Here is a 14,856-nt window from a genome sequence, read left to right as displayed (position 1 = left end):
GAGTATACCAGCAACCAACATTTTCTTTTTTACTTCACTTCATAATCTCTGTTATTAAATGATACATACCTTTTTATAGCGTAACATGTTGTTATAGATTTTATGATTCAATACACTGACTGTGAAATGATTTCATCAAGTATGGGCTATCGAATTTTTCCGACATTTTAAACGATGTTTCAATATCGCATTCATTTTTTTAAAAATAAATTAATTAAAATATTAATATTACAAATGAACTTAGTAAATACATTTTTTTTTAAAACGAAAGAAAGTGTGAAACATGAAACGACAAAAAATCAAAAACAATAAAATTAATGTATATTATAATGTTACTTCGAGCATTCATACAACTCGGCATACTGGAAATTAAGTTTTTAATTACATCTTGTCGAATATTCGCCCATTCTGCAATTACTGACAACTGATTGTGGTTAACCGGTACGAGATTGCGACTTCGAACCTTCTTTTTTAGAGCATCCCATACATATTCTATGTGATTTAAATCGGGACTGTAAGGTGGCCATTCCATCAATCTGGTAGTTACAGAGTAGTCTATACCTTGTCCAGCCACGTGGGGACGAGCATTATCCTGTATAAATAAACTATTGGGTCTCAAAAAAGGAACAAATGGAATTACATGTTCAATTAAAATGTTTTCTAGATAATAATCTTACACGCACAGGCACTAACTCTCCTCCCCAAAACGTGACAGAGCCTCCACCACGTGGGATTTTTGGTGAGATATTGCAACTTGCAAATCTCTCTCCAGCCCTTCGCCAAACACGTTTATGTCCATCATGTTGGTAATTTCTGGTCGGTACATTGTTTTCGTCCTTGTCCCGCCTTCGAGGGTAAGATCACATTAGCAACATGACAGATTGAACGGCCGTCATCCACTAAAATTAAAGCTCTCACTGCTTTTCCTGTTGATTCATGTTTCAAGAATAAAATAATCGTCGGACAACTCGGCAAATGAAAAGAACGATTAATAAGTAATTTCCGAAGAGTTTTTACCAGTAGTTTATTTGACCTTTGTTAATTTAGAACAAAAAATCGGTTGACAAATTGCTTAAAATGTCAAAAAAATTCCGAAACCTATTTGAAAACATTTAACAATGAAAACATGTTACGCTATAAAACGGTGTATCTTCTTGAATAACAAAGATATTTAAGGAAACCAACAATGAAAAGGTTGGTTAAAGATGGAGGTATCTTCTCGACTCTACTAAAGTAAACCCTGTAGCTATTCCATTAATGGAATGGCCACCTCACAGTTTCGATTTAAATCCCATAGAAGATCTATGGGGTGTTCTAAAAAGGAAGGTTGGAAGTCACAATCTCGTACCGGTCAACCACAATCAATTGGTGAATGCAGTAATTTGCAGGACAGGAGAATATTCGACAAGATGCAATTAAAAATTTAATTTCAATGCAGTGATTCGAAGTAGAGGTGATTGATTGATGTTTTGTTGTTTCATGTTTCACAGTTTCACGCAATTCCAAAAAAAATTGTTGTAAAGTCAGATGCAATGTTAATATTGTAATTACTTTATTAAAAAATTCATTCGTTAATTCCGTTTTCATTTATCAAAGCGAGCAGAAATTATAGGCAAACACATAATGTATCGCTTGAAATGTCGAAAAAATTCGATAGCCTTTACTTGAAAACATTTAACAATGAATATACTGAATCACAAAATCTATAAAAACATGTTACGCTGTAAAACGGTGCATCTTCTTGGATAACAGAGATAATGAAGTTAACCAAAAAAAAAATGGAGCTACCTTCTAATGTCAACTGCTATATGTTTCAGTTGTTAGTATACTCCACAGGGTGATGCGAATTTTCTGAAAAACACATAACATTTTATTTCAGCCGGCATAAATCGAAAATGAACCTTTTATCGTTATCAGCGAAAACTATGACATTGTCAAGGAAGCAACAATATATACCCAAGGAGTCTACAGCCGTAGCCATTTTCCGTCCTTTAATCGAGCCCTTCATTCGGATCTATCTTCCAAAGATCCTTCTCCCAAGTCTGTTCCTTGCACACACCTCCTTCTTCGAGGACCTAATAGTCAGCCGCTCACTCTGAGACAGACGCTGTTTGCAGCCGCTCACTCTGAGTCAGACGCTGCTGTTGTCTTTATACTATCCCTAAAGACTGGGTTGCCACCTCCGCTATTGAAGCCATTTTGAAGCTGCGCCTCTAACGCCTTCGCCACCGTTGTGGTCTTCATCCGTACCCTGGACTGGGACCCTATACAGGCGACAGCCTTCCGGGTCAGAAGGCACCTGGAGTCTGCGGTCGGCAGGGATGACTCATTTCCCCTGATAGGCTATACCTACCCGCTACCGGAACCAACGTACAATCCAAAAAAACTTATCCCAATCGGATCATAGATAAGAAAAATAGCAACAAAAATGTGGCAAATATGTAATGTCAATTTTGTCCGGCAGTTTATTAAAGCCGTTAAAGAAAAAAACAGCTTTTCCAAAAATATTAGTTTTCATCCCGTCTATACGATGCATTAGAATGTATTCGTCTCTTCTTTTTAGGGTACCGACTTTTTGAAGCATCGAATTTCTCCAGTCGTCTGTCATTTTGCTTAACGAGTAGTTTTATTTCTCCCACTGCCTATATTATAATATGTGGTAAGATAATGATAATATTATATAAACGAATATTCTTAATTATCTAGGTGTTTTTCCGTAAAAGAAGTACAAGCTTTAAATAGTTTATGAAAAGAGGCAAAGTAATTCTTGTCGACTCGATTTGAAATTGATTTGTAATTAAATTGTGAAGTTTATGACTTGCGTGATCTTTTCTGTAATTTATATTTGGTAAAGACCTCCAAGCAGGATAAATAGACAAGCAATTTAGATGAATCAGAACCAGTGCAGAGATTAAAAAAAAACTTCTGGCAAAGTGTGGAAACCTGTGTACAAAATCTAAATTTGTTTTCAAGGATTACACCCAAGGTTTTATATTCTTCCACAGCTGGAAATCCAATACCATTTATAAATGTATCAAAGTTTTGAGCGGTCCCATACTTAGCTGAACTAAAGTATATTAATTTAGACTTATTCGGGCTTTTGTATTTCCATAACTGTTTAACTAAACAAATCAAACAAACATATCTACTGTACAAATAATGAAGAAAAGAGATTCTAATAGCGTGCCTGAGGGACCCCGATGTCGACATCCAATTGAAACAGAAATCCAGATAGTTGCGAATCGATTGAATCGTCTTAAATTTAAATCCGTAATATTTGAACTTGATTGAGGGCATCCAAAAGCTTGGCTATAATCTAATTCTCCCTTATCTGCTGCTGAGAAAATGTCAACTAAAACTGTGTACCTATAAACCAGTCCCCCTATTTGAAATTTCTATGAGTAGGGCTATTATAGTTTTCATTATGTGACATCATTTGTAAAAAAATTGTACTTTCAAAGAGTTTTTTTTCAAATTAAAAATTACACAAAAAAACAAAAAAATCGTAATATCGAAACATCTCATGTAGGGTTTTCATTCAAAAATATTTTTCAAATTTAGCATGACACGAAAGCGAGCATCCGTTTAATGGAGCTTTAAATAATAAAAATAGTTTAAAAATAGTGCAAGAGGTCGTTTTTTTCTTTTTTTTCTAATCACATGAGTTTTGCAATCATGTTTAAACGCCCGCTCGCTAAGAACGTTATAACTAAACGGTTGCAGGTGAAAAGGATATTTTGACGATTTGCCAGATATAATTTTCAAATCGTTTCCCAAAGTGCTGTGAGTCAGGGAGTCACCGAATATCGTAAAGTTTCTGCAGAACTTTTTGTTAATTTTTAGGTAGTACCATCCTGCGGGCAGTCATCTCTAATTTGATAATAAAGTGCGCATTATATTCAAAATAGTATGGAATAACAAAATAATATCTCATTATCGCAATAGTTTTAGAGGTTTCGCATCAAAATTAGGCAAAACTGCAACATACCTTTGCATTTCCAAAATGGCGGCAGCCAGAAAAATGTCGAAAGCTAAACGAAGATCAAATTCGATGGTCGTCGATGACAGCCCTGGATCAAAGCTGCTAAATTTCCTGCTCCAGTTTTATAAATTATCCTGGTATTTTGATTATAAAATTATAGCAAGACAGACACAACTACCGGAAATATTCTTTTGTATGAGGAAATGATAAGTGATGCTGTCGGAAAACTGGATATTAAGGTCTAAAAACTTGAAAATGTCCCTTTGACAACTTACCAAAAATAGCATTTCGAACTAATATATTAACTGATGTTAGATTAGGTAGTTTTGTTGAAAGACCCAGTCGAAAAAGAGAATATCTCCACTTTTATATCTCTTACAGTACTAGCTGGTTCCTTAGTTTTTGTATCATACAATTTTTGAAAAACTAAACACGTTTTTCCATTTACAATTTTATAAGTAGATTTCAGAATCTAAAAAAAGGAGCTCTTGTGTAATTAAATAATAAATAAAAAATTAAATTTTGTGTAATTAAGAAAATCTGGCTTCTGTGACTTAACGATTCATTGTTCAGAGATCAACTAATGATCAGGAATAAGTATGACTTCCCCAACGGGCCTTGAAAGTCAAAGTTAATTAAAAAAAGGTGCACTGTGGGATGTCCTTACCTCAGAGCCTGTAAAATAGATATAAAAAAACTTGGGGATGAAAGTTATTTGGATTCACTTATACTTTTAAAATTGATATTGTTATAATATACACCATATTCGCATTGTCGTGGACAACTCACCACTTCGTTCTTTTAAATAAACGCTCTGTAGATTAAAAAAATTTTTAGTTGCACTTATATCTATCGATTTTTCCGACTTTGTTACATATTTGGGTTAGATTTTCCTTCAGTGGACTGCAATTATATTTTAAAAATAAAGAGACACAGGATGATCATAAAATAACATTAAGAATTTTAACGAAAAAGTCATTAAGTCATTCTTATAATTTCATAGCATAGAGTATTTTTAAAAAAATAGACTTTGTGTTTGAAAAAGTTGTAGATTTTGGATTATTAGCAATAAAACGTTTTTCCGTTATACAACTGCTGTACGCCTATTAATTGCCCGATTTCAAGGAACGGAACAAACTTTATGAAAAACATGTTAAAATTTTTCTGATCTATAACAGTGAGAAACAGCTACAAGAACTATTAAAAAATTTTGGTACTTTTAAGGTTAGGTAAATTAATAGTACTTTGCAAATAACAACGTATCTTTATGATTTGATTTTGTTTACTATCAGTACATTAGTTTTTATATAATGAAAACTTTGTATTGACATTTTATTGTATTATAATACCAATAACAATAACAAATTACCTTATTAGGTGGCACACATCTGATTATTTGCAAGTCAAACTAGTGACGTTTGTTTTGTTTGTTTCATGATAGAAAAATGTTTTATAACCTTACACAAAATAAATAAAATTATAAAAATTGAAAAACTGAAATTTTATCGATTTTTCTATTTTAAATTTATAGGTTGGAAGAAAAAAAGAAAATTAAACCAAAATGTATAAAGTCGGAGAAATCAATTGAATATTTAGAATCTGTATAAAATCCAAAATATGTTGAAAAGTAACATTTTAAAAGTAAGCGTATCCAATCCAATCCAATCTTTAAGGTTTTCTGATATTTTTTGTTGTTTTTGTTTGAATTGTTTTGGTTAGATATGGTTACCTCTTATTTCTTTATAATTCCTTATTTTTTGCAGAAATCTCTATAATTTGAGGCAAAGACAAAAGACTTTTATATCCTCTAAGATGCCAATTCCAAGAATTTCCTCAATAAATTGCCAAAAACTTTGAGGCTTAGATTAAATGCTTCGGATATGCACTTAGCATTTAAATCCAGGACTGCCATTATCCAGTGTCCAGCGTTCTGATTAGTTTTTGCTAGCTAACTACTAAATAATAATTTAAACAAAAATGTATTATTACGGCTGTAAGTTGATTTCGTAATTCATTTAAATGGCGCAAAATTAAATGGAGCTTTCCACTTTTCCACCGTTTATAATCCCTCAATTACCAACAATCACCTTATTATGAGTTTTAGGAAATTTGTTACCATTTGGAAAGCGATGCGGTACGAAGCGTGAAAAAAACGAATGGTCGCCTTCCGTTGCGAAGGCCATTTTAAATATCAGGCTAGCAAATTTAATATTTACATTATTTTTGTGCTTTTTCTCGTGCATTTTCTAATAGATTTCGTAAAACCCATAAGAAAGTCTACTATTCAATTAATTAAAACTTATCAAACCAACCGAACTTTGTCGTCCATTTCAGTGATTGTTAATAGATATTCGACTATTAATAAAGTCGAATATTTTTGGTTGTTCTAAAATTTACGCGTTACAATATAAAAAAAGTGATGTAAACTAAACTAGTAGGGCGAATGGTTGTAAGGTAAATATTCCCTCTAAAATTCAATGATTTTTGTAAAAAGAATGAATATTTTGACAAACAATTAAATGTATATTATATTGTACAGCATGTGTCAGTAAATTCTCCAAATATTTGACAACTTTAAAAAATATGCATATATTCATACATATTTGTTTGAGTAACTAAATTTATAAATTTTTCTATCAGTTTGATTTATTTTACAGTTATCCGATAGTTTTTGCAAAACAATTATGAAAAGCATTAAATGAGTACTTTAGTGATATTTAATTGGAAAACCACAGTAGATTATAACTATATAATGTAATCACTTGAAAAAAGAAACGTCTTTTTTTAGATGCTAAAAGGTCAATTTTAGTGAACAAAACATTATACAGAGTAGGATTCTTTTTAATCTTCATCCCAGTTTATTATATAGAAAAGTTTTGAATGCAAAAGTTGATTGTTATGGGTGTCTCATAATTATCTCACACTTTGTAGTTCCTTATACTTATTTTCAGTAGTTTCTTTGATATCTCCATTAATTTAAAAATGTTGGAAGATGTAACATTATTTTAAATAATGCTTGTTTTAATATACATCGATTGAATATTAGTAAGTTCTTTCTAGCTCTCACTGATTGTCACCAAGTTTTAGGAGAACTAAGAAACTTGGTACTTGTACAAAACAAAGATGAATTCCAGACGCAAGAGTTTAATTAATATTGTAATGATTTCTTCTTCTTGCGTTCCAAGATTGTCGTGTCCTCTGAATATCACGTCCTAATCTGCTTTTTTCCTGTTTTGCATTTTCTATTTATTTCTGAAAAGAAAATTATCTTTCTCTGCTAAGCATCATATTAAAAAATACTGTCTTTAATTTGCTGCATCTAAGCAATACATAGCCTCATCACAAATCTCGATCTGTTTAATAAGTGGTCCAGCAATTGAATTATCCATTTCGCAGAAATGATCGTGCCTTCTTTGAGTTGATTCCGCAATTTGCAACTGCAAACATAATTTTAATTTATTTTTAATGAGTTAACAAGATCCGTGATATTGTTTATAAAGATTTGACGAAGATGGGCATAAAATGGGCATTGAAAGAAAATACGCTGCACATTTTCGATTTTCAGTTAGTTACAAACAGAACATATTTTATCAGTTAGGGTAATGTATATAGGTAGATAAACAAAGAGAGTTCAGACGAAGATAACCTCAAACCATTTCAGACAGTTAAAAACAGATATAAAAATATGCAATGAACGCAGCTTTCGTTTATCATTATAAAAAGTGGTGAAAGATGGCTGTATTGGAAATGCAAATAAAACTATAAACAGGTAAATTTGTTACTGCTGACTAGTAGCAACTGTTGGTTTTGATTTACTTTTGATGGAAAATATGCAAAACCACTGAAAATAGGTACAAAGACATCATGCAATAATATACAGGCCAACGTATACCTTATAAGTCATAAATCCACCGTCTACATCAATTTCGAACACCTTACATCATTTTTGCGGCTAAAAGTTTCTAAAATTAAGAAACTGTTGTAATTATGAAGTCCGCAACTTTTGATAACGATAAATGAGACAGTTTTTCAAATTTTCAGTGGAATAAATAAGACCAGATTTTTTGTAAACAAATATTTATTTTACTAAATTTTAGTGGTAGAGAGAGAAATAAATAATATCGAAGTTATATCAAAAAGGAAATTATATTCGAGGCTTTCCTCAGCAAACGTATTTTTTTCGTTATTGTAAAGTTCCTGTATATCATTAAGTGCTCGATAGGCGAGGGCTAATTTACCTTACCAATAAAACTTTTCGAACAATTTTCTTATGCTAAATGTCTTTCAGCCAATTTAGTATGCTGTAGATCTTGACGACGGCTATATGCCTATAATTTTAGCAATAACCTATTATAAATAAAAAATATTAATTTGGAATTCAAGTTTCACAAACGGTAGACCGAAATATCAACACAAGAAATAAACTTCAGTTCTGACAAACGTCTGATAGAGTTAATAATAAAACTTCATATTTTTTATTTTAACCATTGGACAATATATTTCTTTTCAAATATTGATATATATTTTTTTGGCTAAATTTCAAATATCCTCCGCTATATCAATATGAACTGTGATAATTTGTTTTCATATAATTGGTAATATTTAATAGATAGGTACATCCAAGTTCATGGCTTCCCTGTCAATATTGTAAGCTAAATCGAATTTCCAATATTTTCCGACAAGTGAGATATTGTTTTTAGTTTACCAAGAAAAGGGTATTTTGAAATATTTTGTCAACAACTTGATTTCATTTAATTTAATTTAATTATTCAGTACAATTTTAAGAGTCTTTTTGTACTGTATTTTAGTGTTTTAGAGCTTCAACACTACCAATTATATTCTGTTAATCAAAGGTTCTTATTTTTCTTTATGGTGATATGACACAGAACGACCATTTTAGATTTTTTTCAAGGCTTTTAATAATTAATATATTTAAGGTTAAGACAAAAATTTGTTGGAATAACTGTTTTTCAATACATCCTATATAATGGGTGATTTTGGTTGTTATACGAAAACCCTTATAACCTTAATATTCAATTTCTTTTTCTAAATCCTACAGCATATTTTTAAAATTGAAGTTAGAAAAATAGAAGACGCATTTACCTCACGTTATAATTATATACCATAATAACAAACTGAAACAACCTCGTCACAAAAAGTTTCGCATAATTTTAAAAACTTTAAAAACGTTTTGACCTAAAGATTTTTTTTAAAGAACATTATTTAGGATACATGTATGATCTCCATTAGGTGCGAACAATCCATCAAGTCTAAATATACAGCTTTTTTGTTTAGGACAAAAATCGTATTTTATTCGACTTTACCAGACATCCATGGGAGCGATTTGTCCAATGTATTTCAAATTTTGAAGGTGATTTAGTGAAGTATTCAAGCAGAGTTAGTACTGTTTCGTAAGGGATCTTTAACAGCTAATCGGTATATATTGGCCATAATTTTGTCCTTATGCAAGATAACGCTCACATTGCAGGTTGCAAAAATCACGATCAGTAGGTTGACATTCAAATTGTAGATTGAGCAGCAGTTACTCCAGACCTGAACCTAATTGAAGATGTTTGGGACTACTTAGGAAGGCCTATAGTACAGGGTGGTACATTTAGGATACTCATATACCTTATTTCAATAAAGATATTAAATGCAAAAACTGTTTGACCCTAAGTATATATTTTATTTATGCCAGGACAGTAACCAATTTTATTTCTTTAAATGAAATGCTATGAATATTTTTAAAAATTCTAATTATTGGCTTGGTTTGGAGTATTTTCTGTCATCACATAGCATACGAAATTTTGAGTAGTTTTTGAGAAAAATTAATGTTTTTGGAAAAATGTGTTTTTCCGCTTGAAAGGAAAAATAGGTAATTTTTATTATTGGTCCATGAAAGTGGTTAATAATTAATGCTTTGATCTATCTATTATGGCGAAAATATATTATACAGGGTGGTTACATCAACCATCAAGTAATGTCTTTTCTAATTAAAAAAAACTCTTCTTTACCCTGTATTTAGCAGTTTTATTGGGTTTGGGATTTAACTCTTTAACATTTCGTACATATAGCTTTTATTATAAAAATTGCTAGTTTAGTAGTTATGCCCAATTTTCTGCAATAACTCGTGTATTTTGTTTTAAATCTACCTAATCTACCTATATAGTCTCCTATTCTAACTAAGTATCTTTTAGACAATAATTACTTATATTTAATATAAAATCAACAAGTAATGCAAATAATTAGAACACGTTTTCTATATAAAGAGGTGTTTTTCAGCGAAAAAATAGAAAAATTCATTTTTCTCAAAAACTACTCAAAATGCTCAAAATTAAGCGAATAAATGGATTTTTTAAAAATGTTCATAATGTTCCAATAAAAAAAAATTGATTACTGTCCTGGAACAATACTCTGTATACATTGTTCTCAGCGCCGTACTTATTGAGACAAGGTATAGGATAATCTAAAATGGACCACCCTATACATAAAGTCGTTGGTACACTCTACCCATATACTAAATTGCTAAAATTATTTGTGTTTTGTTTGTTACTTTACAATTTTAATTTGTCTTCGAATAAATTATATTTTCATTCTTTTTGCCCGTTATAATTTGATTTTTTCTTTTAACGAAATCAACGGTTATTAAACATTGTTAAGATTCATCCCTTCCCATTTTTAAAGAGATTTAAACATTCAGTCTTTGTTTTAATTATTATTTTAGTACATTCTTTATAAAAAAATTGACTTTTAAAGACCACAAAATAACCAAAAATTAACAATTGTATCAAAAAGTGAAGTTTTTATTTATAATGGGTTATTGTTGGTAGGAAATTATTAAAATTAACTGCTGCCCAATTTCGAAAACCGGACATAGAAGAAATGCGGCCCATGAATGCTGCTGTTCAGAACCTTAATGACCAAAACATTCCAAATTGGTTAAAAAATTAGCCGTGAACCATTTTGCGTAGGAAAAGTTCGGGCTCCATTCGCTGTCCTGTTTTTTATTTTATTCTCATATTAATTTTAACTAAAATTTGACTCTGGAAATGTGGACGTTTCGAAAATTCGCAATATTTTCGGTTGATTTGATACGAATTGGCTGTTCTGCTTAAATGAAGCATCACCAAGCGTTTCAAGTCCTGAAAACGTATACGCAAGCTCTATGCCGCAAACGTTTCGGTGGTTGTCGTTTGCTAACAAGCGGCCTTACGTGTTAAAATTTTAAAAGCCTAACGTTTTAAGAAATTATTTAGAACACAACCGAGACGTTTTTCGCTCGCTCCGATCCTCTCCAACCACGACTAAAGGAAACGGCGCTCTCTAGACGAAGAGGCGCAGCAATAAGCACGCTGTGCACGTGTAGTGGTAAAAGAAGATAATGCGACCCAACAGACTGTTCTGACGTAAAGCGCTCCACGCGTTTGACAGTTTTGACTCAACTGGAGACGGATCTGCCGCGTTCCTCATTTCGTCTTCGATCGCAACTGAAACAGACATTAGAATATGGTTATTATTTGTTGGATCTCGACTTAATAGTGAACGGAAAGCGAGGAAAACCTTAACAAAGGTCCTAATAACTGAAAACGATAAAGTTTTTTATTGCCTACACATGTGCATTCGTCACGTGATAAATAACTCATAACTTCAATTAAGCATTCCAAATGGCTTGATCAAATATGGCCGTCTAGGGGAAACAATTGTAACAGGTCAGGTATAAAATCATTTGTGTGGTCAGCTTTAAGGTATTATTTTGAGATGGAGAGCCATTATCACAAGCCAACAAAGATATAATGCTTTGGTGTTTTTCATATTCTTAATATTACATAACATTCTAAAAATTGAAATTGCTACACCACTGGCATACATTTTGCATAAATTAACAGGGAATCTTTGAAAGTAAAATATAGTTTCTGGGATTCTTGAAGTTTTGTCGTGGATTTGCCAAGCCAAGACTTTGTAAAAATATTTTAAGGTTTAAGAAGATTGGAATAAAGGAACCAGGCGATCCCAATCTTTTGGAATGCATCTGAAATGAAGAGAGTCCACAAATAACCACGATGACTGTTAAGCCAAGACTTTGTAAAAATATTCCAGATATGTTTTGCTATGTGTGTTTCTTTTGTGGTTAAAAAAATTAGAAGTGAAATTACACCTCGGTTTAAAAAATAATACTAGGTTTATTTTAAAGTAAAAATTGGTGATCAAGACAAACCTTGGGATCCACATAGTAGGTGAAGAAGAAGTTTAAAAAGATTGAAATAAAGGTAATAGGAGATCCCTATTTTGATATGAAGAGAGCCAATAAATTATCATGATGATTGCCATTTCTCCATGCGCAATGTTCGTGGATTAAATATTAAAAATTTGAAAAGCATTGTTTACGCTAATCTCAAGTCTGCAATTAGGCCAGTGTCACATTGCAGAGATGTCCCAATGCCTAAGAATCCATTCACCAGTTTTTCTGAATCTGAAATAGATGATACCATTAGCGATGTTGGTGATATATGGAGTGTTTCTCGGCAATGATTTAGTGAAAAACTAAGGTTTACCAGGAACTTCAAAATTTTAAGCATCTAGACTTCTAAATTTAAATTTACAAGCACAAGATGTTAAAATCTCATATTTCAGGAAGCGTGAGACAAAATTGGTATGCTATTTTGATCAAAGTGGTCACTTGTTTATTGCACCGATATTCGTAGCCTAATAAAAAATTTGGTATAGACTAAAATTCTCAGTACTGGAAGTTTTTATTGACTCATCCACTCATCCAAGAGAAGTACAACGGAAATGTTCTTGCTTGTGTACCTGTTCATCCTATGCAAATGAAAAAATGTAAGGAAATTTTGGAACTACTGCTTAAAAAAATCAAATACAAGAACTATAGTTCGATGATTTGTGGTTGCATAAAAATTGTAGGACTACTAGGTCAGTAGTCAGGATATACAAAGTACCCCTGCTGTTTTTGCGCGACACTACGAACCGACAGCAACATTAAATGAAAAAGAACTGACCAAAAAGGGTTAATTTAACTCCCGAATCAAAAAATATTTTTCACGATGTCTTATTGGTCCACTAAAAATTCTCTTACCACCGTATATTAAAATAGGGCTGATGAAGCAGTGAGTTAAAGCTTTAAGTAAAGATTGAGCACGTTTTAAATACATATTTGGCTCTCTAAAATGCAAAATTAAAGGAAGGAATTTTTGTAGGTCCTCCAATGCCATTAATGCAAGATCAAAACTTGGTGAATACCATAATCGAATCTGAAAAGCTTGCATGGATTTCATTAACTGATGTCATAAAAGGTTTTCTAGGAAGCAACAAATATTCAAATTACAAAGGCATTGTAGAAAATATGTTACATTAATTTAGGGAAACAAAATGCAATATGAGTATAAAACTAAACTTTTTACACTCACATCTGGACTACTTGGTGCCGTGAGTGAGAAGTAGGGTGAGATGTTCCGCCAAGATATAAAAGAAATGGAACGCAGTTATCAAGGTCTATGGAACGTTGCAATGATGGCAGATAATTGGTCATTAAAAAGGGACAATTTCGTAATAGATTAAACAAGAAAATCCAGTAAACCAAGTTTTTACCCAAGAGGGATAGATTTTTTATTTAATTAAGATTTTTCAATTAGGTTTTCGTTGTTATACTCATTAAAATAATGTTTAAATTAACCGAGAATGAGATTTTCATTTATTGATTCGTTTAATGTCGAAAAATGCTTATTAGATTAAAATTTAGAAGGCTTAAATTATGTGAAAGAAATTATTACAAGATAATCCCGATATTGTTAATGTTCAAAAACTAAAAAATTTTGTTTTGTTTACCTAATGAAATGTTTTTTATATATCAGACGAAACTAGAATAATTAGATGTTTTAAATCCATTTACTTTAGTCATGGATAGTCGAGACTATTCAATTAACGGAGTTCCACCACTTATCGATATGGATATTATAAGTTATTTGGTGTTTTCCCATCACTTTTATGCTATGGAATAGATGAAGGCTTTTTTGAGTTTGCAAGCTTATAAGTACTTTGAATCTGGTTTTGTTTTAAAAGTGGATACTACTATGTATCAGTAAGCAATATAATATTTCATTTAAATATATATTTTGATTGGGGACTATTACATCATAATCGCCCAATGGAAATTTAAATGTTGAGTACAGGTATTTTGTGACGATTTTATAATACTATTATGAGGCATGATTGGGTGATGATTTTGGTAATGTTCGAGGTACCAAAATTGGTTAATTCTTTCGGGTAAGACATTAATAAAATCGTCCTTGACACCTCTAGATGTTTGTTGTTGACACCACACATGTATGATCTTACAATGATACCATCCAAGTTGCTTATTTTTAATAAGTTCTATGTAGAAAAATCATATTCCAAATTAGTTCAAATTTCAAAAGAAATGGATTTTTCTGTTACCGGGAAAGAAATTTCAGCTTTCAGCTTTCAGCTCTCAGAAATAAAAGTCAGCTTTAAACTGGTGTGTAAGGCAAACAAAAACAAGTCATCGTACGTATGTATGTACGTATGTATAGTACCAATTCGTTAATGTAGTTTGAAATATTTTGAAGGTCAATATAAAACAATATAAAACTTTTGAAGGAAAATTTCACAACCACACTCTTTTTTCTAAACTCCAAGGTACTGAACCAGATATCGTTGATATGTTTTCGGTAAAATGTCTGACTGGCCCCAACTCCAACATGTACGCGCCAGCAACCAGAAAGTATCGACATAGTGAAAATTCTCGAAAGATTCCGAATACATGAAAAAGGTAGAAAACCTATCCACGATGGTGTTTGTGGTTTTCGAGGTTATTTCAACTCAATTATGACTACAACGAC

General features: G+C 31.7%; 1 protein-coding gene across 2 annotated transcripts in view; it reads right to left on the bottom strand.

Annotated features, from left to right (window-relative positions):
• Positions 1-513: 513 nt before the first annotated feature.
• LOC132699568 (uncharacterized) overlaps positions 514-14,856 on the bottom strand; it is a 106,540-nt gene continuing 92,197 nt past the window's right edge. Inside the window, exons 7-8 of one of the 2 annotated variants that reach the window (XR_009618519.1) lie at positions 7,283-11,469; positions 514-7,234 (exon numbers count right to left, since the gene is read on the bottom strand). Coding sequence is in view for 1 of the 2 variants with exons in the window: in XM_060666359.1 (XP_060522342.1) it covers positions 11,306-11,469 (164 nt within the window). In the remaining variant the exon portion in view is untranslated. Of the gene's footprint in view, positions 11,470-14,856 lie in introns of both variants that reach the window. The other variant, XM_060666359.1, reaches the window with a different exon arrangement.

Source organism: Cylas formicarius, unplaced genomic scaffold, assembly GCF_029955315.1.
Source record: "Cylas formicarius isolate icCylForm1 unplaced genomic scaffold, icCylForm1.1 PGA_scaffold_3__17_contigs__length_32017465, whole genome shotgun sequence".
NCBI lineage: Eukaryota > Metazoa > Arthropoda > Insecta > Coleoptera > Brentidae > Cylas > Cylas formicarius.
Note: the sequence above shows the minus strand (reverse complement) of the source record. Positions and strands in the feature narration are given on the sequence as shown.